The 24,298-nt window shown below is 48.3% G+C and overlaps 2 protein-coding genes across 2 annotated transcripts; both read right to left on the reverse strand.

Annotated features, from left to right (window-relative positions):
• Positions 1-395: 395 nt before the first annotated feature.
• On the reverse strand, positions 396-3,050 carry LOC115837971 (late histone H2B.L4). Its single transcript, XM_030826186.1, has 2 exons — positions 2,749-3,050; positions 396-666 (listed from the first exon to the last, which is right to left on the reverse strand). The coding sequence occupies exons 1-2, from the start codon at positions 2,965-2,967 to the stop codon at positions 430-432; spliced, it is 456 nt and encodes a 151-aa protein (XP_030682046.1). The 5' UTR covers positions 2,968-3,050; the 3' UTR covers positions 396-429.
• A 989-nt stretch (positions 3,051-4,039) lies between these two features.
• LOC100596437 (ATP-binding cassette sub-family F member 2) lies at positions 4,040-19,936 on the reverse strand. Its single transcript, XM_030826185.1, has 15 exons — positions 19,722-19,936; positions 18,851-19,046; positions 17,299-17,511; positions 16,450-16,632; positions 16,196-16,367; positions 15,040-15,135; positions 14,096-14,198; positions 11,619-11,714; positions 11,309-11,428; positions 11,133-11,222; positions 10,653-10,763; positions 8,526-8,588; positions 8,163-8,291; positions 7,426-7,629; positions 4,040-6,748 (listed from the first exon to the last, which is right to left on the reverse strand). The coding sequence occupies exons 2-15, from the start codon at positions 19,002-19,004 to the stop codon at positions 6,611-6,613; spliced, it is 1,872 nt and encodes a 623-aa protein (XP_030682045.1). The 5' UTR covers positions 19,005-19,046; positions 19,722-19,936; the 3' UTR covers positions 4,040-6,610.
• Between the last annotated feature and the right edge of the window lie 4,362 nt (positions 19,937-24,298).

The raw sequence follows: 24,298 nt of genomic DNA on the forward strand, positions 1-24,298 counted from the left end.
TCAGTTTTTATATGTTGAATAGATCTGCATGGCCCCTTCACACAACAGTGCCTGTCATATAGGACGCAAAGACAGTTGGTGGGAAATGACATCACGAAGCCACAGCCTGAAAGAGGACCACACAGGAGGAATTTCAGGCCCCAAGAGGGAATCAGCTGGTGGTAAATCCAGATGCTAGTCCAGTCCCAGGTCCTATTTCAGCTCACTACCAAATACAACATTCACATGTTTACAAAGCTATCACACGTTGCTCACGGGATACACCTAGAAAGCAGTTTCTACGACATCTGAAGAAGTGCTGCTCCACCTGTGGCAGCCTCAAAGTGAGGACACCCTTGCTCCAGACCACACCCTGGCCTCACACACCCTTCTTTCAAATCACCACGGTGCACAGAAACAGTTCACCCTTTATTTTCGTCAGACCCTGGGTCACTTGGAGCTGGTGTACTTGGTGACAGCTTTGGTGCCCTCGGACACAGCATGCTTGGCCAGCTCCCCAGGCAGCAGCAGACGCACGGCCGTCTGGACTTCTCGGGATGTCAGGGTGGTCCGGCCCGAGTACTGGGCTAGCCGGGCAGCCTCACATGCCAGCCGCTCAAACACGTCGTTTACAAACGAGTTCATGATGCTCATGGCCTTGGCAGAGATGCCGATGTCAGGGTGCACCTGGAGAGAGGGCAGCACCACTCAGTTAATGGAAGGGGCCAGGGGAGGGGGGGTCTTGCCTACACTGCAAGCCTCAGCCCTGAGCTGGGGGCTCTAAGGAAGCCAGAGGCAGAAGGCAAGGAGGCTCCTCACCAGCCCCTTCCCAGAGGCCAACAGTCATGGAAATAGGGATTTATGTTTTCTTTGTACTGCTATGGTATATCCAAGTTTTTTAAAAGAAGTTTTCAACTGCAAGAGGTAACATGATTAAGTTCCTTGTATGAGCACACACAAGCATCTATATTTAACAAATGGGACCAGTTATACATGCATCTTGCTGGTTTCATTGATACATCTGCATAGTGTTCCATGGTATGGATGTATCATACTTCCTATCACCATTCCTCTTTTCACAAACATTCAGGGTTTGGGTTTGGGGTGCTTTTTGTTGTTTTTGCTATTAGATGGTGCTATGGTAAATGCCCATCTTAGAATCTTGTGTGAGCATAGGGAAGGTTATTTCCAGAGGCGGGATTGTGGTGTCAAAACGTTTGTGAATGTAACTTGGTGGAGCACATAACCAGTGAGCATGTCCATGTGACACAGTTGCAGCCCTGGACCAGGAGGGCGGAGTCCTGTTCTGCAGCTGTACTGTGAATCACTACGACCTCAAATACGGCCCTTTCCTCTGGGCCTCAGTTTCCTCTTCTGTCACATAAGCTTTTGAACTAAGTGATCTCTAGTGAAGCAAATGGGAACTGATGGCAGTCCTAAAATGTGAGTATGTAGACCTGGTCAGATGTGAAGTGGGAGAGAAGTGACTGTCCCACAACCTACACGGAGTCAGAGATGGAGACAGCACTAGAACCAGGAGGCTCTGTCCCACCTGCCCTCCCTGCCACCTCTGGTCTCCATTGCCAGCAGCAAATCTGCACCTGGCACAAGGCTGGTTCCGCCCAAACCCCCTCTGCTGTCAGCACACCCCGTTCTCCTTAGGGCTCTCACCCACATCAGGAGGTCGAGGGTTTGGCCCTCAGCAGCACTCTCCTCTGTGAGTCCAGGCCTGGTCCCACCCATCAGTTGCAATTTTTGCCCCTCAAAATCAGGCTAAGACACAGGGCTCAGTGATACCCACTCCTACCCCACTTTCTTCAGGGCACCAGTCTGTCCTCTGGTGCATCTCTTCAGCCAACCCATATCAGTGCTGGACCCACCCCCCACCTCGACCCCACAAGAGCATTCCCAGGCACCCAGGTTGTCAATTCACTAAAACTGCTAATGGGATTTGGACTGGAGACAGGCATTACCTCTGGGGCCTGCTCTAACAGAGGGGTAAGAGTTTCAAGCAGGTTGGAGACCCAGAGCGGGCAACACATGGCTACCCCGCCTCCTCCTGGCCTTGGCCCTGCTGAGCAGCAACTTTGGATCCTCCAGACAAACTGATTGTCAGTGTTCCAAGTCCCGGGAGTAGCTGCTTTTCATGCATGAATATAGGGTGCCTGCAGCCCCAGTGTGTTGGGGAGAGGGACACACAGGAAGGATGCTAGGGGCTTGCCCAGAGCCAGGGGAACTGGGACGCTGCCACTGTCAGGCCATGTGATGCAGGAACCCCATGGAGCCTTTAGGGGCCTCAAGCTGTTTGTCTATAAGGTGGACAAACCCTAAGCCCCTCAAAGAACTGAGTGCCAGTTGTGCAGAAGACCTTCCCCAAGACTCCAGTTCACCCCGATCACTCCTCTTCTCCGTCACCAACACACTTTGTATCATAATGTGTTTGGCACCTGATCACCTTCAAGCTGGCACAGAAAGTGTGGTCCTCTTGTCCTATAATTATGTCTCACCTAATCACGTTATCTCATCATCATTCCCATAAACTTCTGGAGGGTAGCAGGGAGCACGCTTAGTCTCCTATCCCCGGTGCCCCAGATCCTGAGAGAGGTGGAGACCTCAGAAATTAGGTCCCGCCACCTCAAGAGGGGCCCGGCCTGCCTGAGCCACTTGCCCCAGTGCCAACACTAACCTCAGGGTTCCCGCTTCCAGCCAGTGCCCTTTCAAGGCGCTTTGTGAGAGCATCCTTCACACACATTCTTGCTCTGCACTCACCTGCTTCAGCACCTTGTAGATATACATGGAGTAGGATTCCTTGCGCCGACAGCGCTTTTTGGACTTTTTGTTCCCAGAACTGCGACCCCCATGGCCCCCAGGCTGCTGCCGCTGTCCATACTCAGCGCTCATCCTCCTGCTCCTCAAACAGCCCCCACCCACCCCCTCGGAGCTACTTTTTATCAAGTCAGCTGCCCCACCAGGTGTGGCTGGGGACATGCACCTGGGAGAGTGGGGGGGGGGGGGTGGGAGGTACGGGGCGTGATCCAATCCCAATCCAGAACATGCTCTGGGCTAACCTTGAAAAGAGACTAATTGTTCCTTCCTCTCCCACAAGTAATCCCTCTGAATTAAGAAACCCTTCACCAGGTCCCCTCCCCCACCCAACCATCTCCCAGTGTATTTACGCACTTGTTAAAAGTTCAGCCAACTCCAGCCCACCAGCCTGTAATCACGGAGCACACAGGTGCCAGCACAGCTCAGAGTGCTGGAGACTGGAATGCAAGCTCCCTCCCTCACTGGGCCCCAGTGGAGCTGAAGAGACAAGACTGGTTCACATCAAACAACCAGAGAAGGGTGAAGGGGCTAAAAGTGGTGGTACCCATGGTGAGGAGGGCTCGAGTAGCTAGAGGCTGCTTCTTGGCACAAATGGGTGTGTGAAGGATACCCTTCACACACCCATTGTAGGCCGTATCCTTGTAGGATGTATCCTTTAATTGGGAAGAATGAGAGAAAGAAACAGTGTGAAAGGTAGAGTGGAATCAGTGTGAGCGGAGTATAATGAGGCTTGGACTGAAGGCAGAAGATGAGCAAAACGCCTGAGCCTGGACTAGATGCAGATAGCAGAAGCTCCCCACGTGGTGAAGAGGCTGACAGGGAGGAAGACCACTGGAGGAGGCGAGAAGCAGAAAAGCAATAGGTGCTCACCAGAAAAGCAGACGCAGGGGTCTTGGGAGTTAGCGGTAAAGGGAAGAAAACCCATTGCAAAATGGAGAAAGTCAATTGTCTCACTTAGCACTATGGGGGAACAAATATTTCAGGCCCTTGAATGCTGTGATTAAAGAAACCTGGAGCAATGTGCAAGGTAGAGGCGCTTGGGGGGAAAGAGGATGTTACAAATGGAGAGGCGGGGGAAGGGTTCCAAAGACCAGCATCACCTGCTGGCTGTGTTAAAGCGAGCAACCCCTCAATCACTTACCTCTCCACCCAGCTCTGAATGGCTGGTCACATCCTACGTGCTAAGGTTTAAGAGAATTAACAGGCCATTTCTCAATCCAAAACAAGGCACTGCTAATTTTAGAAATATGTATTTTGTGGACTTTTAAAGCATTATTTAAATTACCAAGGTTGATATTTTTCTTGACAAATAAGCTGACTAGACTATTTCCATTCCTCCAGGTTCTGAAGATCTCCTGTCCTAGCATGGAGACTCTGGAGATCCCAAGACTACCTGGATTCTTAGCAATATCCAGCACTTCCTTAAGTATCAGGGGCTGTGTCCCTCACTGTCCCCATTATCCCAGCAGCCCACTCTCCAGATGCCACTCTCCCCTGAACCAAGGCTATGGACTCTCAGGACAGACTAACGTGGGCCGTTTTGCTCCAGGCCCCACTTAAGGCATAAAGCAGTCAAGCCAGTACCCTCTGGGATCAGAGGACTCCTGTCTGTCTCAGCTGCAGTGTCTCACGGGAGGCTTTTGTCCCTGTTGCCCAGGGCAGCTCCTGGACTTTGTGGCCATCTGAGAAGACCCTACTCATTTTTCAAGTGAGAGCACACCAATTCCACCTTTCTGGGCAGCTACTCACAAGAAATTTCCCTCCTTTTTGAATACTTCTGTCTCCTATCTAAATCACAATTTAGCATCTAATTTGTGTCCTGTATGGTTCTGTCTTACTGGCTTTCCAACAAGATCATGAGCTCCTAAGGGGTTTAAACACCATCTGGGACAGTTGCTCCTGCCAGTCCTGGCTGTATTATAATGAGTACTGAAAAATCATGGCAGTGTCTTCCCTAGGGATGGCTGATTTCAGAGACAGAGTGATGAATCCACACCAGGAAGGACGGCCACTGGCGAAATGCTATTCAAGTTCAAAAGACCCAGATACGGTATGCAGAACCCTGGGCTGGAAGTGAATTCAACAGTGATGATGAAAACTACAGCTGTGGACAGGTAAAAATACAAAATTTCCTGTATCCCAATAGGAAGAGAGGTTCACAGGCATTGGTGTGAAAATGCAAACTCCTGATCTCTGCACCTCTCATTCTACCAAATGCCATTAATCAATAGGTCTGATGCTCAGCAATCTGAATTTTTTTATTTTTTTGAGACAGTGTCTCAGTCTGTCCTCAGGCTGGAGTGTAGTGGCACGTTCTCTGCTCACTGCAGCCTCAACCTCCTGGGCTCAAGTGAGCCTCCTCTTTCCAGAGCAGCTGGGACCGAGGCACATGCTATCATGCCCTGTTCATTTTATTATTATTTGTAGAGATGGGGCCTCCCTACTTTGCCCAGGCTGGTCTTGACTTCTGGGCTCAATTGATCCTCCTACATTGGCCTCCCAAGGTGATGACTTTACAGTCGGATTACAGGTGTGAGCCACTGTGCCTGGCCAGTCTGCATTTTTTTGAGACAGGGTTTTGCTCTGTCACCCAGGCTGGAATGCAGTGGTGCAATCTCAGCTCACTGCAACCTCCACCTCCTGGGCTCAAGCGATCCATCCACCCTAGCCACCTGGGCAGGTGGGATTCCAGGCGCATAAAGACGGGTTTCACCATGTTTCCCAGGCTGGTCTTGAACTCCTGAGCTCAAGTGATCCACCTGCCTCAGCCTCCCAAAGCGCTGGGATTACAGGTGTGAGCCACCGCACCTGGCCGGTATTTTTAACAAGCAGCCCAACTGCTGTGCAGTTGGAGCAGAACCTCAGATCACAATCAGAAAACCACGCTCCTGGACAGTGGTTCTCAAAATAGTCTCTAGACCAGCAACAACAGCATCACCTGGAAACTTGCTAGAAATGTTAAAGTTCTTGGTCTCTCCCAAAACCTATTGAACCAGAAACCCTGAGGCGAGATCTAGCAATCTGATCGCATGAGCCCTCCAGGTGATTCTGATTCATGTTAAAGTCTGTGAATCACAGGCCTGAGAAAAGGTACAATTTCACATCAGCAATAAAAGGAGAAAGTTCTTCCAGCTCCTATGGACTAGTCTTCAGTTTCCATCCACACACTGACGCTGGATCCAGCTCCTGCTGAGGGCAGTGCATGTTGGCACTGAAGGGAGGAGAAGGCTCCAGAGACCCGAAAAGGAAGGTAGGGACCGTGGCTTCCTCTTTCTTTATTGGGCGCTTTGTAGATGTCACGCAGGTCTAAAAGTTACACTGTTAAATAATTATTTAAAAACGGACCAGGACGAAGGTCCTGGTCCAGAGCTCCAAACCAGAAGCAAAAAGGAATCGGGGCGGTGGGCTGGGGGGCACTCCTCCAACATCACCAAAACCCAGAAAACGAGGATCCTAAGCTCCTCCGCAGGCCAAATCCAGGGCTTGGGCCCTTGGCCTAACCCGCAGGTGCTTCTGACTGCATCACACTCAGAGTAAGATAACCAGCAAGGGGCTGGAGGGAATGGCCAGCCGAGTCCAGACACGGACAGATGTAACTGGAAGGAGGACAGGAAAACAGACAGGTACTGTCCAGCTGTAGATAAGAGTGTGCAGCTAAGGCAGGTTGAGGGGCAGGGGAGAGGCTGGGGGAGCAGTATTGCAGCAATGCAGGAGTGTAGCCCCAGGGTCCTGTCCTGAGCGGCTGGTCAGGTTAGCAGCTGTTAGTTCCCAGATAGAGCTCCTGACCCGAGCCCAGGTAGAGGGCTCACACGTTGTGGGTCCTCTTGGTGAGCTGGGGCTCCTCATCCACCAGCTTGGACTTGAGGTGCTCCTTGTAAGCCAGGATGTCTCCAGGCCACTTGGTGATTGTCTGCTTCTCACAGACCCAAATTTCCTGTGCAACCTAGAAAGCAAAACCTAGACTTAATCCTGGGCTAGTCACTGTCCCTGCCTCTGCCCAGCAGACTGTCCTGAGGGGCGTCTAGGAAGAAAACTCCACCCCCAAACCCATATCCAACTCACTGTCTCACTACTTCTAAGTTATTTGGGATGTTCTAACCCAAGGGTACAATAATCAGGTTTGGAGCTTTCCAAGCCAGCAACTGCTGTGTTACTCCTATTGTCAGCTCCCTGGCAGGGCCTAGATCTATTCAGAGGCTTCACTCTCAGCCTTCTTTTCTCCACCTCCCATCTTCTCCAGAGCTTCAGAGGAATGAGCAACAACTTTTTCTCAAATGACTGTGGTAGCTGTCTAATCAAAATCCTCCTTAGAATACTATTTTTGGACTGAAGAATCTTGGGACGGTAATAAAAACACCCTGTTTTCTACCCAACTCTCTTTCCCATTTGGGCCCAAAATGCTAAGTTGGTTGACATCTCCAGATAGCTACTGAAGTGTTTCAGTTAAGGCTTTCTAAGCAGCCCCAAAGAGGCATAAGAACTGGTCCTCACCACCTGTGTCTACACTCTGAGCCCCTTCTTTCAGTAGGCGGGTATTATGCACCCTCCACATGCCATGACTACCCTACCCAACCTCCTAGAAGCTCTCGGCTGTGCCCCACCCCCTGGCCAGGGCCTCACCTGCTGAATGAGTCTGAAGTCATGGCTGACCAGCATCATACCACCCTCAAACTCATTGATGGCATCTGCCAGGGCATCGATGGTCTCGATATCCAGGTGATTGGTGGGTTCGTCCAGGAAGAGCATGTGGGGGTTCTGCCAGGCCAGCCAGGCCAGACACACTCGGCACTTCTGCCCGTCTGACAAGTTCCGGATTGGGCTCACCTGAGTAGAACCATAATCTACATATAACTTGGCATTATCCCCGCGAAACAGCACAGCTCATCTCTCCCTCATTTCTCCCTGACTCCTCCATTAGCATCGCCATTTTATAAAAAGTGAGGCTCAGAGAGACCCACTAGTCTCTTGAGGCCTGAAAGAGACTCATCTGGAAACCTGAAGCCCTTGCCATTACTAAGCCCATACCTCTCACTCTCTTGGCAATTAAATCTTAATGAATTGGATCCTTCCAGATCTGAATGCAGAAATTTGTTTTCTAGATTACAAGTTCCTTTGCCCTCAAGTACTATGGCACAAGGGCATGTCAGAGACTGGCACACTATCCTTGCACCCTCAAAATGCTCCATTACATAACAACCTAGAGTAAAGAAAAGGTAGTAGGTTCTTAGGGGAATCAAATGGAGGAGACTCTGGTTTGGACAGCTTCCAAACCTAGGCTGCCAGGACAGTATCCCCTGACCCACCCAGCCACAGTCTCCCAGCTATCTGGCATCCCCACCACACCCTCCTTTACTGACCTGTTGTTTCCCAGTGAGACCGTATCGCCCAATGATCTTCCTCATTTCTTCCTTCTCCTTGATCTCTGGGTAGCACTTCATCATGTACTCCAAAGGCGAGAGATCTAAGTCCAACTGCTCTTGTAAATGCTACAGGAAAAATGGAAGCCACCCGGGTGTGACTGGCATCCCGCTTCAAAATGAACCCTACTAGGTAACTTCCTATTTCTATCCCAAGCACCTGTTCTGGGTTCAAGAAGCAGGTAGGAGCCACCTAGGCTGGAATTCCTGCCAGGGGGTGGGGGCGGCTGGCTGGAACTCGGCCAGATACAGCCCCTTCCTATACCCTGGGCAATTCCCCGGATCCCAACCCCAGGCCTGTACCTGATGGTAACGCCCTATCTTGACATGAGAGTGTTTTCGGATCATGCCATCTGTGGGTAGTAGCTAGGAAGAAAAAAGTAGAAACGTAAGCATGAAACAAAGGAAGCCCAGTTAGAAACAGACATAGGCAGAGCAGGCAAACAAACACATGTTCACACTGAACAAGACTCAACTTTCTAAAAAGAATACATCACCAACTCACACACTGCTATTCTGGCCACTCTAAAAATATTTAGGAAGATGTACTGAAGCAGATGTTCTCAAGAGGCAAAGATACAATTTAAGTAGTTATGAAATGTCTACTGCAGAATGCACTATGCTGTATAACAAAGGACTTGGATGTAGGTGCAACATACATTTTCTAAAATTAAAAACAGTTAAGTCCTCAAAATTTTCACTGTCATCAATAGGTTCTTAGAAACAACCTATTTTAAAGTTTCACTTTAAGTGAAACAACATATAACAAAACTAATTTTGCCACAAGCTAACTGATATAAACAAGAATTAGGTTCCTGCAGCATTTTTGGTCACAAAAAAAGATCACCAAACTTCTAAATAAAGACCCAAAGATTCTTTTCTTTAAGAGGGAGTCTCGCTCTGTCGCCCAGGCTGGAGTGCAGTGGCGAGATCTCGACTAACTGCAACCTCTCCGTCCCAGGCTCAAGAGATTCTGGAGTAGCTGGGATGAAAGACACCCGCCACCACACCTGGCTAATTTTTTTGCATTTTTAGTAGAGACAGGGTTTCACCATGTGGCCAGGCTGGTCTCAAACTCCTGATCTCAAGTGATCTGCCTGCCTCAGCCTCCCAAAGCACTGGGATTACAGGTGTGAGCCACGGCACCTGGCCAAAAAACCCAGTCACTTCTAATATTCAACATTAAAATACATGTGAGCTATACATACACTTAAGAAAGATTAATAAAAACAAGGTAAGATATTTACCCAATTTTTGGTGAATCAGTGAGTGATGGCAATTGTAAGAGTGGTGGGTTAAACCAAGGAATAAATGTTTGCAAAGGGAAAACTGTAAGGAGCACCCCCTACCACCACACAATTCAAAAATAATCATGAATGTGGCTGGTTTGCTGACTGCATTTGTATGATTACCATAAACTTTATGAATTTTTCTTTTACAATATTTTATATTCATTCATTCTATCATTTTCCAACCTGTTTATTCAAGTTTAGGATCATGGGCAGCCGAAGCCCATCCCACAACCAGGGGAACAAGGCAAGAACCAGCCCTGATGAGGACACCATTCCATTATAGGATGCACTCACACACACCCACACTCATTCAGACTGGAACCACTGAGATGTGCCAAGTAACCTGACGGGTGCAGCTTTGGAATGAGGGAAGAGACTGAAGTACCAGAGAAAACCCATGTAGACGTTAAAGGGAAAGTGCAAACTCCACAAAGACAGTGGCCCCAGCTGGGAATCATTTCTATTTTTCATCAATATTAATGAAATGACATTACTTGAGAAACTGCAGCATCCCTAAATGCACAGATGTTCCTATATTCTAAATGCTCTGATTGAAAATAGAAACATGGGCCAGGTGCGGTCGCTCACGCCAGCATTTTGGGAGGCCAAGATGGGCAGATCATGAGGTCAGGAGTTCAAGACCAGCCTAATGAACATGGTGAAACCCCATCTCTACTAAAATACAAAAAAATTAGCTGTGGCGCGTGCCTGTAATCCCAGCTACTTGGGAGGCTGAGGCAGGAGAATTGCTTGAATTTGGGCGATGAAGGCTGTAGCGAGATCACACCATTGCACTCCAGCCTGGGCAACAGAGCGAGACTCCGCCTCAAAAAAAAAAAAAAAAAAAAAAAAAAAAAGAGAAGAAAATAGAAACATGCTCAAACATACACGTATTCACACACACACTCTAAAAGACTCCTCCCTACCTATCCCTGTCCCAGGAAAACAGCCCCCAGCCTCAGCACTGTCCAACCAGACACTCCCCCTCTCCTGTCTGCTGCTCCACCCCTCCAGATGGCTCACTCACCACCAGGGTACTCAGGCCCTCCCAAAGTAGTAGCCTCTGCATCACTCCCCACTTCCTTAGCCATCGCAAGGCCTAATCTTAGAGGGATCCACGCCCACCTTGGCACCGTACCTCTCCAGTTAGCAGCTTCAGAAGAGTTGACTTCCCTGCTCCATTGGGCCCTACCAGAGCCACTCGTGTGTCAAGGTCAATTCCAAATTCTAGATTATTGTAGATGCAAGGCTGAGGTGGGGATGAGAGAGACATGGACACAAGGCTAGAATACGGATCTGCTCTGACCAGCACACCAAGCCCGCTGAATCCCCAGTCACGAAGAGAGGAGGAAGGGAGAGTAGCGGGAGGAAGCACTCATAGCAGACCCCGCCTCGCCCACTGCCTCTGCCCACCAACCCAGCTGAGTAGTCTTCTTTCCATATACACGAAGAAGGGCCCGCGAGCAGCCTTGGATGAGGCACCCCAACTGCCACACCTGAAAATCCCCCAGAGCACGTGGGCTAGCAGGTGTGGTCAGCATAGAACAGGAGCGACTCCCAAGAGCTGCCACCCACCCTAAGATACACCCCAGCCACCCATGCCCTGCCCTGAACTTACCCCATCTTTTGTATACTTGAAGCTCACATTTTGCACCATAATGACAGGTGGAGGGATCTTGCCACATGGTGGGAAATAAAATGACAGTGTCTAGAAGAAAAGAGGGCATTTATCAAGTGGCTCCTTTCTTATCCACCTCACCTTAGGCCACCCAACCCCACCCAATCACACCTCACCTTATCGCTCACGACCCTCTCTGTCAGTCCTGATGCCATCATTTTCTGTAGCGTCTTCTCCTTGCTCTGGGCCTGCCGGGCCAGCTTGGCACTGCCATGACCAAACCTCGCAATATAGTTCTAAAAGAGACCAAAGGGAGCTTGGAGTACATGCAGGCGCTCAACAATTCATCTTCAATCCAGGGTAAAAATGGTGATCGTAACTTCTTCCCGACCTCCTCCATCACTCCCACTTCTCGAAATGCCCTCGTGCAAGCCCCCTGCTTGTTTCAGACAGGAGGCCATGGGCCTGACTCTGCAGTCTCCCTACCTTCATGTGTGCAATCTGATCTTGCTCCCAGTGAAACCTCTTCATCTGGTTCTCCTCCAGCTCTAGCCGCGTCTTCACATACTGATCATAATTACCCTGCATGGAAATGTGCCAGGTAAGGCGGGCAGCTTTAACCTGGGTTTCAATCCTGGATTCTCACTCAGAGTTTAGGGGGATGAGGGATGGCACTGATTTGGCCCTGGCTCTAAGGTTGTGCAGTAAGAAGAGAGGAAGTGCATTACAGAAGCACATCCTAACCTCAAATCAGAGTCTTTTCAATTCTATGTCCCTCGCTCAGCCCAGCCAGGGCCAGGCTCCAGCGCAAATCCTTAGGTTAGCTAGAAAGACAGCTGTGGCACTGGGAATAGTCCTGAAAATCATGGTCATACAGACGTCACGAGGCTCAGAGCCTTCCAATACCACCTCCTATTCCTCCCCCGGCCCCTAGAGGCTGAAGCCCCACAAAAGACTACAAGAGCTGTCTCCAGAGGGGAAAATAGACCATTCAGATTTAGAAGCTGACAAACCCTGCATAAGTGGACTACCATAGTTTCTATCTGCAAACAAAAACTGGACTCAAGCTAAATATCCATCAGAAAGGGCCTAACAAGTTACAGGATAAACACATAACAAAATACTGTGCAGTCACTGAAAAGATTGTGGTTGATTTATATATATTCACATGGAAAGCAGTCCAAAATATACTAAATTTTAAAAAGCAACCTACAGAATGATTATTAAAATTGTAACTGTGGCCAGGTGCAGTGGCTCACACCTGTAATCCCAGCACTTTGGGAGGCTGAGGTGGATGGATCACTTGAGGCCAGGAGTTTGAGAGCAGCCTAGCCAACATGGCGAAACCCCGTTTCTACTAAAAATATAAAAATTAGCCAGGTATGGTGGCATGTGCCTGTGGTCTCAGCTACTTGGGAGGCTGAGGTGGGAGGATCGCTTGAACCTGGGAGGCAGAAGTTGCAGTGAGCCAATATCACGCCACTGGACTCCAGCCTGGGTGACAGAGACAGACCCCATCTCACGAAAAAAGAGGCCAGGTGCGGTGTAATCCCAGCACTTTGGGAGGCCAAGGCAGGCTGATCACGAGGTCAAGAGAGGGAGACCATCTCTACTAAAAATACAAAAATTAGCTGGGCGTGGTGGCACGCGCCTGTAGTCCCAGCTACTCAGGAAGCCGAGGCAGGGGAGTCCCTTGAACCTGGGAGGCGGAGGTTGCAATAAGCCCAGATCGCGCCACTGCACTCCAGCCTGGTGACGGAGCAAGACTCCATCTCAAAAAAAAAAAAAAAAAGCTGCAATTGTATAAGAAGAAAAAGATTATGTATATATGACATTTTCTACAAATGTGTGCAAGTATACATGAAGTTTCTGGAAGGCTATATTAAAAACTAATACTCCTATGACTATGAATGAAGAGGACATCAATTGTTAATTTCTTATATGCTTTTTGAAATATAAAATGAAAAGGCAAGGCACAACAGTGGGCTATTGAGATCTGACCCCCATTCTCCTGTGGTCATGGGAGGTGGGGTAAATGTGTTGACTCTAGTGAAGCAGAGTTAAGAAGGCATTCAAGAAGGCATAGGGAGGCCTGGTGGCTCATGCCTGTTATCCCAGCACTTTGGGAGGCCAAGGCGGGCAGATCACCTGAAGTCAAGAGTTCAAGACCAGCCTGGCCAACATGGCAAAATCCCGTCTCTACTAAAAATACAAAAACTAGCCAGACGTGGTAGTGCATGCCTGTAGTCCCAGCTACTCAGAAGGCTGAGGTACAAGAATTGCTTGAATTCAGGAAGTAGAGGTTGCAGTGAGCTGAGATCATGCCAGCCTGGGTGACGGAATGAGATTCTGTTTCCAGAAAAAAAGAGGCAAGGCAGATGGGGGCAGGGCCTGCCTGGTCACCGTGAAAAGTCAACTTCTTTGCCACAAGGCAAACATACACCATGTGTGCAGAGGCTGCCAATCCATGGACTATGGCCTGAAAGCAATGACTTTAGGATTAAAATAAAACAGGTGGTAGGACTCCTTGTCCATATCTTTTTATAGTAATAGGTAGAAAGGAGCTAATAGGTAGGTATTTTTTTTTTTTTTCTCTGAGACGGAGTCTTGCTCTGTCACCTAGGCTGCAGTGCAGTGGTGTGATCTCAGCTCACTGCAACCTCCGCCTCCAGGGTTCAAGTGATTCTCCTGCCTCAGCTTCCCAAGTAGCTGGGACTACAGGCACCTGCCACCACACCTGGCTAATTTTTTTGTATTTTTAGTAGAGACAGGGTTTCACCATATTGGCCAGGCTGGTCTCGAACTCCTGACCTCAAGTGACCCACCCACCTCGGCCACCCAAAATGCTGGGATTATAGGCATGAGCCACCACACCGGCCTTTTTATTTATTTATTTTTTTTAAGAGAATTTCAGAGAATTGGTATGCACAGAGATTACCAGAAAGAAGCCGAGGCCCACTCACCGTATAATACTTCAGTTTCTTGTTGTGCATGTGAATGATGTTGGTACAGACACCATTCAGAAAATCCTGGGAATGGGAGACGAGGACCAAGATGCGCTTAAAACTGCAAAGCCAAAGAACCAATTAGTGAAGAGCTCAACCATGGGAGCTAGCTGACAACAGGTGAACTGAAAGTCAGGCCCATCCTTATCCCTAAGCACCTTTCAGATGTGCTGTCCAATTCCTGGCTGTCAGCACACACCTAAGCCACCACTGGACAATCTAACTGCAAGGGTATTTGGACGCCTTTCAGTGTGGCGAGACAGCTTGAGTTTCCTCAATCTTCTGTTCTGATTTTCAACAGAATGGGGTGGAGACGGTAGTAACAGTGATAGTAAACAGAAACGTGTATGTACACAAATACACCCACGAATGTATCCAAAACTGTAGGTGGGAAGAATTGGTACAGACACAATAAAAAACAAAATGCTTTGCTTTTTGAGAGAAGGTACTAAGTCACTGTACCACTAAAGCCTTCTTTTAAAATTGGTATAATATTGCAGCTTATTCAGTTCTTTAGCTGTAGGACCATGACCATATTGGCTATATTTTCCTTTGTCACCGCATCATGATCTTAAATGGAAGACCTCCTTTTTAGCTTTACACAATTAAGAGAAAAAAAAAGTCTTTAATTAAGATGTTGAATTTGAAATATGGACAAAACCAACAAGGATTTTTTTTTTTTAAAAAAAGCTCATAAATTTCAAACTAAAGAAAACCAATCAAACAAAAAGGCCAGCCCTAAACAGCCCTAAAGGTGCTCACTGCTTGCCCAAGCAAGTGAACTCTGGCCTTCTTTCAGTTCCTTTCTCACCACTCTAACATCAGTGCAGTTTCTGGGCATCCATTTTCTAGATTCCCCCTTTGGGACCTGCCCGCTCACATCCCCCATTCCACCCTCTTACGTTTTTAGTTCTTCTTCCAACCACACGCAAGCATCTAGGTCCAGGTGGTTGGTAGGCTCATCCAGGAGCAGCATGAAGGGCCGAATAAAGAGGGCTCTGAAGGACAGTAAAGGAGACAGAAGCACCTCAGAATTACAATGGATGTGACACAGGAGGGGACAAACTTGCCTGCTACATGCAATTCTGAGTAGGCTCCTGGCCTGAGTCTTGAAATCAATTTTAGGCTCTATACCTCAGAGGGAAAAGGAGAAGTAGGAGAGAAACAAGAGAAACAAGTCAAAGAGTAGAATACGGGGCTCAGAAGCATATAAGGACAGTTTGAGGCAAGGCTGTAGAAGTCTATATGAGTTTATGAGCCTTGTGCACTGAAGTTGGAGACTTCAACTTTGGAGAAGACAAAAAAATGCAGAGGAAATAAACTGCTAAAACAAATTAGACCTATCTGAAGGTCTGAAGATAGACCTATCTCGTGGGGTGGCCAGAGTCTAGCAAGGGATAGACTCTAAAGCTCTGGTTCCCAAACCAGAAATCTGTGTTTTTAAAAGCTCCTTGGGTGAACCGGAGGCAGCTAATCCTTGCTAATATGTGGAACCACTGTGCTTATGTTCTAAGGCACATGCAGGCAACTTTCTAGAGCAGTATATCAAGTCTTATAAATTCCCTTCACAGAGAATGATGGGGCAAGGAATTACCTGTTTAGTGACTCTGGGGGGATTATTGGGGGGATGCTGGTCTACGGAAACTCACTTTGAGTCCAGGCCACAAGAGAATAAGAACAACAGCTATCGTAACAGCTGTCTAACATTTTATCTTTAAAGCTGGAATTAGCAGGACTACAGCACAAAAAGGGTGGAAAGGGAATCCTGGTGAGAGGACAGAAACAGACCTACTCCACCGTTTTACCTAGGACTACCCCTAGGATCTCTAAACTCTGTGCTGGGTGCTAAGAATCCAACAGAAACCTGAGTCACTCTACCACTTCAGCCAGGAAGCTCTCTCTCTAGCCTATACACAACAACCCCCTCCACACTGCAGATGTCCATGTCTCATTTGACACTTACCACTGACTCCTGTTCCAAACAGTTCCACTGGAGTGAACACTAAACTCTGTAGAGATGGGGGAGTTATGGGGGTAGGGAAGGAGGTAGGGACTCACCTGGCAAGGGCAACCCTCATCCTCCAACCCCCACTGAAGTCTTTTAGCTTCTTGCGCTGCATGGCAGGTGTGAAACCCAGTCCGTGTAAGATCCGCGAGGCCCTCATCTCTGCCTTGTCAGCATCCAGCTCCTCCAGGCGCTCGTAGAGCTCCATGAGCTTCTCACACTCCGCTGTGGACAGTGTACGGCCATGAGGCTCCTGGGGGCCTTTCTGGGAGGACACCCACCCCTATGCCCCAGTCTGGAGCCCTACCATCCTCATGAGCCAGCCGCTCTGCCTCTTTCTCCAGCATGGCCCGCTCTGTGTCGACTTCCATCACACAATGCAAGGGTGTCTTGTCACTAGGGGGCATCTCTCGAGTCAGATGGTAGATGTCGATGTGCTCAGGGATGGGCACTTCACGCTTCCCAATAGCAGAGAGCAGCATAGACTTTCCTGAGAGGGGAGAGCAGCAGACGCTTGGTACAGTGAACTTCCCCTATCCCTCTTCACCACTAGTTCTTCCACCCCAGCCAAACTGGGACCTCATCCATGTTTTTTTTTTTTTGAGGACCTTTCTTCCCTTCATTTGTTCAAATCTTGCCAGCCCCCATTCTTGGGATTCCTTTCTAACTTTCCTCCAATTCTTGCCCCACCCCTTCTCTGAAGCTTTTTTCACTTAACCACAGCTTCACATGCCCCTGACCAACTTCTCCAGCACCTGCTGTAACTACTCATGTGGTACAGGGTGGACACACCCTAATCTGAAAATCCAAAATGCTCCAAAATCCAAAACCTTTTAAGCGCTCACATGATGCTTAAAGGAAATGCTCATTGGAGGGTTTCAGGTTTTTGGATTAGGGATGCTCAGCCGGTAAGTATAATGCAAATATTCCAAGATCTGAAACACTTCTGGTTCCAAACATTTCAGATAAGGGATACTCAACCTGTACATAACACATACTGCTCTGCGTTGCTAGTTCCTTTCCCCTGGACATAATCTGGTCTCCCACCCATATTCTAAATGCTTTGCTCTGAACACAGTTGATGCTAAATAAATACTTGTGAGTGACAGATGAGCTAAGGAGAGATACCTCCCACCTCCCCTTCCAAGGGCCTCACCAATTCCATTTAAACCAATGAGACCATAACGACGGCCTGAGTTTAATTCCAGTTTGGTGTCACTGAGCAGCTCTTGACCATGAAAGGTGAGTGAGAGGTTGATAATGTGAACATCAGTACTGTTGGGATGAGAGGCCAGGACGCCAGTGACAGCTCGAGCAGCAGCTTTCTTCATCTCAAAGTCCTCTAGCTCCTTGGTCAGCAAATCTACTTCTGGAGATAGAAAAGCAGTTTGAGAAGATGGCTGTGAGACAGACTCGGCTCTCCACAAAGGTGAACATCCTGAAGGACCGGGCTCCAATCCTGCTGAGCACTCAGATGTTTCCCAAGCTTTACAGAGTACACAATGACACAGAGCTGCCCCGACACCCTGATTGCCTGGACACCCACCCTTTTAACTGTAACCTCCCTTGCCCTTGTTTTGTCCTCTCATATCTGTTTACTTACTCCCATCATTCATAACTTCTGTCCTCCACTACTGTGGCCAGGAATCAAACTTCCCCACAGCCTGGCTTTATTGCTCCTTCTGATCACTTTCTAACTCCCCCTTTGCTGAATGCCTGTCTGTTACGATTTGCACGACTAATTCTCCTTTCCTCTTCAAACATTTACTTAGTGTCTATCTGAGAAGCAAGTCATAAAAAAAAAAACCCAAGACAGGGTCCTTGCGCTGGAAGATGAAACAATTTAGACAAAGCAACAGGAGATACAACATAAAAAGGTAAGTAACACTAAAAGGCAGCAAAAGGAATGTGGTCAGGTTTGACTGAGAGAAGCTTCACTATCTTGAGCTAGGCCTTGACAGAAATGTCAAATGTAGCTAGCAAAAACATGACGGTATTATAATTCAGTGTGTGAAAGGACAGAGATGTGGTGACTATCCAAGAGATAATAAATAGTCTGGATGGAGCAGAAGGCTGTTTAGGGAGTTTTCAGGGAGCAGGGAAGAGGCTGGGATTGGACTGCCAAGGGCCTGGAATAGTCTTTACCGCATATTGCCATGTTTCCCAGTCTAGACGGTAAGTTTTTGGAGGGAAGACTGTAGTGCCTCAGTGTGTAGCACCATGTTTAGCACTTGAGAAATAATAAATATTTCCCAAAATATAAATAACAGAAAGGGAGCTCTCTCCCAGGAAAAACCCCGTAAAACAACTCATAAGTTACTCTCTTGTAGGTAGAGCCACTACCCCTGTGAGAGGACAAGCTTATTGTATAATGTAGCAAAGAACCTGGCACATTGGCCACCATGCTTAGAAATGGAAACTGAGAAAGGGGCAGGGAACTGACCCCCTCCTCACAGTCTAATAGAGCAGCAAGGCAGCTCAGCAACTCTCACTTCCGTTTGCCACTGAGTATGTGAGAACCGCGTCTTCGGCTTCCTTGCTCAATGACAGGGTGGCACAAATTCCAACTCTATTGATTTGATTCATCATGAAAAGTTGCATGACACCAGATACATTCTCCACTGCCCCCAGCATCAAGATTCCAACTCTGGCTGGGGCATGCATTAAGTCTTAGCAACCATCCCCAACTCACCCCTCCCTCAATTCACCTGTGGTCTCTCTGCCATTGGCCTCATTCTTCTCTGCCACCTGTGGTTCTGTGACAACATCTCCATTTTCTTCATGTCCTTTTCTGGGCCGCTGTCGAGCTTTGGCAGCCTCCTTCTTTTTGGCTGCCTTCTTCTTGGCCAGGTCGGAGGGCATGATGACGACCCACAGGGGTAGGTTACTGTTGTTTCAGGGAGCCTGAAGGAAGGCAAACAGATACCCCCAAACTCTAAACTTACTAGTAAGAATGCCTGGGCCCTGCTCCATCCCTCTCAGGAATCTTCCTATCAATATCAAGCCTCTGATGCCCTGATCTGCCCCTGCCTCGTCTGTCCCAACTTGCTCAGGGCCTCTCAAACCAATGCCGATTCTCAGCGGCTCTTCTAATCTTAACATCTCTTCCCACAGGCACCAGTCCCCCACGGACTGCCTCACTTTGGAAACGCTCCTTCTTTCAGGGCCTCCGGCTGGGGACCAGGTTTTGCCCCTCAGCGGAGGTCCCCGTCTCCGGGTTCCCTACAACTTGGCGCTCCGCACTCAGCTAGCCGCCTCACTTTCCGGGCTTCCTCCTCCCGTCCGTCTCGGGCCTCTTCTCGGTCGTCCCTCTCCACATCACCCGGCCGTCGAGCCCGGCCGTCGAGCCCAGCCTCTTGCCGAGACGCACTCGTCCTCGCCCACGTGAGTCCCCTCCGAGTCTCCACGCTCGTCACCCCCAGGTCCTCCCCCACCCCGCCCGTCAGCTTCTCTCCCTTAGCCCTATCTTCCCCCTCGCAGAGCCCTCCATCCAAACCCCGTCCCTGCTTCCTCTTCTAATTCCCTCTCCCCCTCACCGGCGGGCACCCTCTCCCTACAGCACCCCTTCCCCTAACTCACTGGGCCTCGCTGCTCGGCCTCTGTCGCAACAGAGCTGCTTCTTAGGCTCCTCCGCGTGCGGCCGGCTCACCAGCCAATCACGGCCTCGGGTGGTTCTCGGCGCGCCACCGCGCTGCCTCCTGGGAAGTGTAGTCCTCAAGTTGCAGCGGCAAAGAGTGAGACCCGCCTTGAGGACTACCATGTATCCCAGAGAGCTCGCGGGGTCGCGTGACGCCATCAGGATGCGCGAGGCTCGGGGAGGGGGCGGGATTAGAGTCCAAGAGCTCTCTGCTAGCGGGCCCACTTCGGGCGCTGGAACCTGCAAATCCCAGATTGCTCGTCGGATAAACCGGCTGAGCCTTCCAGGCTTTACCCCACCTCTCGAAAATCGATTGAGCTGTTGTGGAGTTACGAGTTTTTAGAGCTACTTAACCGACTCAGGCAGCAGGGCGTGCAACTACACTTCCCAGCTTGCTTCAGCGGGAGTAGGTCGAAACAATGGGAGAGAAGAGGTGGGAGAGTGAGGGGAGAAGGACTAAAATGAAGGGGGCGCTGGGCAGGGGTTCCAGAAAGCGGGGCATCACTGCGAAGGTGTTGCCAACGGAATTCCTTCACGAAAGAAAGTGCCTTGGTTTCATAAAACCGTAATTTTAGAGGCTGGTTCATTGTTACACTTTTAGAAGGTGTCAGACGTTTTTTTGGAACCTCGGCCGCTTAGTCTACCCACTCCAGAATTGTCAGGTTTCCACCGAAGCCGTGCAAGTGTGGTGGAAAGAGCCCTGAGATAGAAAGGCCCCTTGGCCGAGATTTGTTTTATTATTAGTTAGCCATGCTACCGGGCCCGTTACTTTCCCTTTGAGTCTCGCTGTTTAAAATCTCTCACATGACATTATGGGCTGGATGGTTTAAATACAATCTCTCACGGACTTCACATTACCTACATTGTAAACTCCAAATATTTAGCCTCAAGTACAAGGCAGGCCCTTTGTGATCTTTGTTACTTCTCCAGGCTCCTGTGCAGCAGGAGCCTCACCATCAGTGACGTTTGGGGAAGCAAAGGAAGCTATTGCTCCCTGTGAGCATATTCTCCAAATGTGGCACCTTTTCGCCCACAGTCCGTGACTCAAACAATGAGAACTAGTTTCTCTTCTCAAACTTATACTTCAGTAGAACTTACCTACTTAAATAGTTCGGAGATTAACCATGCTATTTTACACCTGCATGCCTTTGAACATACATTTTCCTAGAATATCCTCCACCAACGAAGTGCCTACTGTCTGTCAGGCTCAGATGTATGTGCTGGAGTTGCAATGGTGCAAAGTCACTCCCTGACCTCAGGGAGCTCATAATAAAGAAGGAACATGTGAAAAGTAAACAAGCTGGGTGTGGTGGCTCACACCTGTAATCCAAGCACTTTGGAAGGCCGTGATGGGAGGATCATTTCAGCCCAGGAGTTCAAGGCTGCAGTGAGCTAGAATCAAACCACTGCACTCCAGACTGGGTGACAGAACTAGACCCTGTCTCTAAAAAAACAAAAACAAAACAAAACAAAAAAAAACAGACCTTGACACCATGACATTAAGTGCCCTAAAACAAGTGACTTTTGTGTGTTGCTGGGGTACCTAGGTGGAGACCTCACCTGGCATAGCATAATTAAGAGCATAACCCCAGTTCTACGATTCATTGTGTGGCCTTGGGCAAAGTACATGTTCTCCTCTGTAAAATGGGAATGATAGTTACAAAAAGAATACAGTTAAATGACTGCAAAGCCCTTCTGTATGAAGCAAAAGAGTTATTTATGGGCCGGGCGCGGTGGCTCACGCCTGTAATCCCAGCACTTTGGGAGGCCGAGGCCGGCGGATCACGAGGTCAGGAGATGGAGACCATCCTGGCTAACACGGTGAAACCTCGTCTCTACTAAAAATACAAAAAAATTAGCCGGGCGTGATGGCGGGCGCCTGTAGTCCCAGCTACTTGGGAGGCTGAGGCAGGAGAATGGCGTGAACCTGGGAGGCGGAACTTGGAGTGAGCCGAGATCGTGCCACTGCACTCCAGCCTGGGCGACAGAGCAAGACTCTGTCTCAAAAAAAAAAAAAAAAAAAAAGTTATTTATGATTGTGGATCACATAAAAAGCACTCATTTGGCTGGGTGTGGTGGCTCATGAATGTATTCCCAGCACTTTGGGAGGCGGAGGCAGGTGGATCTTTTGAGCTCAGGAGTTCAAGACCAGCCTTGGCAACACGGCGAAGCCCTATCTCTATAAAAAAAAAATACAAAAATTAGCCGGGCGTGGTAGCGCATACCTGCGGTCTCAGCTACCCAGAAGGTCAAGGCTGCAGCAAGCTGAGAACGTACCACTGCACTCCAACCTGGGCGACAGAACAAGACCCTGTCTCAAAAAACAAAACACAACAAAGAAACACAGATTCAAGCACCTGTGCCTCCTGGGAGAAATATGCTTCTCCTTTCCCAGCCTCGTTTAAAAATGTGTGGTTACAGATAACAATATTTATTATGCTCTTTCATTTATGCCATCACATTAACCTCCCCACCCCCAACAAACTCCGAGGTGAGGATTATTACCATTTTACAGATTAGGAAACTAAGGTGACAAGCAGCTCTGGGCAGCTCTGTTGTCTAGGCTGGAGTTCAGTGGCATGATCATGGCTCACTGCAACCTCGACCTCCTGGGCTCAAGCGATCCTCCCACGTTGGCCTCCCAAGTAGCTGGGACTACAGGCAAGCACCACCATGCCTGGCTAATTTTTGTGTTTTTTTTTTTCAGAGATGAGGTTTTGCCATGTTGCCCAGGCTGGTCTGGAACTCCTGGGTTCAAACGATCTGCCCACTTTGGCTTCCCAAAGTGCTGGGATTACAATTCCAGGCATGAGCCACTGCACCTGGCTACAGTTTTTAAATTTTACATAGAGATGGTGTCTTCCTATGTTGCCCAGGCTGGTCTCAAACTCCTAGGCTCAAGAGATCCTCCTGCCTCGACCTTCTGAAATGCTGGTATTACAGGTGTGAGCCACCATCCCTCCCCCTGCCCACCCCGCCCTGGGTTTAGCCAGAGAAAAGAACTCGGGATGAGGGGAGAAGAAATAGGGAAAGAGAAATGGGAAAATGGGGGAGAAAAGGAGGTGAGTAAAGAGAGGAGAAAGGGACTGGCTAAATTTGAAAAAATCACAGAAGGTCAGTGCTAGAAACAAGAACATTTGGCTTAGACTCTGTTTAAATTATGAAGAAACGGAGACCCAAGGAAGGAAATGTCTCTTGGAGAATTACCTGGGAACTTAGTAACTGAAAAGGATCTGGACCTGCACTGTTCAATATGGTAGCCTCCAGCCATATGTGGCTAGTCTGAATTGAGATTTGCTGGTAAGTGTAAAATACACATCAGATTTCAAATACTCCGTATGGAGAAAAGAATGTAAAGTATCTCATCAATAATTTTTCACATTGACATGTTGAAATGATTGGGATATATCTAATAATACAATACAATATTAAAATTAATTTTACCTTTTTTAACTCTAAAAAATGTGGTTACTAAAAAATTTTAAACAACATATATGGCTCACATTTGTGGCTTACACTAGATTTCTACTGGACAGCGCTGGTCTAGAAATCTTCTGACCTTGAGCTAAGTGTCTCTGCTGTTTCCCGGAGTCTCTTCCAACGAGTCATTTACCACCTATCATGTGCCAGCTGATGAGAACAGATTCAGTTGCAGTCTAAGGATGAGACTAAAACAGGGATAACAGGTGCTGGTAGGCAATATATCAGCGAGTTCTAGCTTATATACTCCTAGAATGGTATCTATAAGATATACATACAAGACATTCTTGAGTGGTTCTTAACTTTACCAGCCCCAATGTTCCATTTTAATAACATTTTTATAACTCCCCATTTACTATTGTGAAATGAAGTTTATAGATAGTATAGCCTAACTACATACATAATTTCAAAAAAAATTATAGTGTCTGAACCAAAGCAGAAAGAAGAAATAAAAGGAAATCCTTTATAATAAGATAATACTTTTCAGTATGCTAGAAAGCATAATTAGTCAGATGCTAGTAGTTATGCATAGGAGCACCTTGAATGTGACAGTGCAAATGCAGACTGAACGCTATGAATAACACTGCTATCAGTGACCCAGTTCTCCAAAATGGTGAGTAACTCCTAATAAATTCCTGAACACAACAAAGTATAATCTTCCTTCTGTTAACATGGAGGCTACATTCCTTAAAAAGTTCAGCACATTTTACACCCCTACAAGATTACTTTGTTTTTTGTATATAAGACACAGGCACATCAGATGCTTATAACCAGTTTTTTTTTTAACTTATATGAATATTCAGTAGGACATGTGAAAGCTGTGTGAGATCAGGACAGTTTTCTTGTGTGATACCATCTTGCAATGTGCAAGACACGGAGCCTCCTTGGCTCCTCTCCCCCAATCATTTGACAACAAAATTGCCCCGTACATTTCCAAATTGCTCCTTAGGGAGGGTGCCACTCTGGTTGGGGAACCACTGTGGTGGTCTGAATGCCCTACCTGTTCCCTGTTCCCCAGCCTTACCTTGGGCTGTTCTCC

Source organism: Nomascus leucogenys, chromosome 13 (genome assembly GCF_006542625.1).
Source record: "Nomascus leucogenys isolate Asia chromosome 13, Asia_NLE_v1, whole genome shotgun sequence".
Taxonomy (NCBI): Eukaryota; Metazoa; Chordata; class Mammalia; order Primates; family Hylobatidae; genus Nomascus; species Nomascus leucogenys.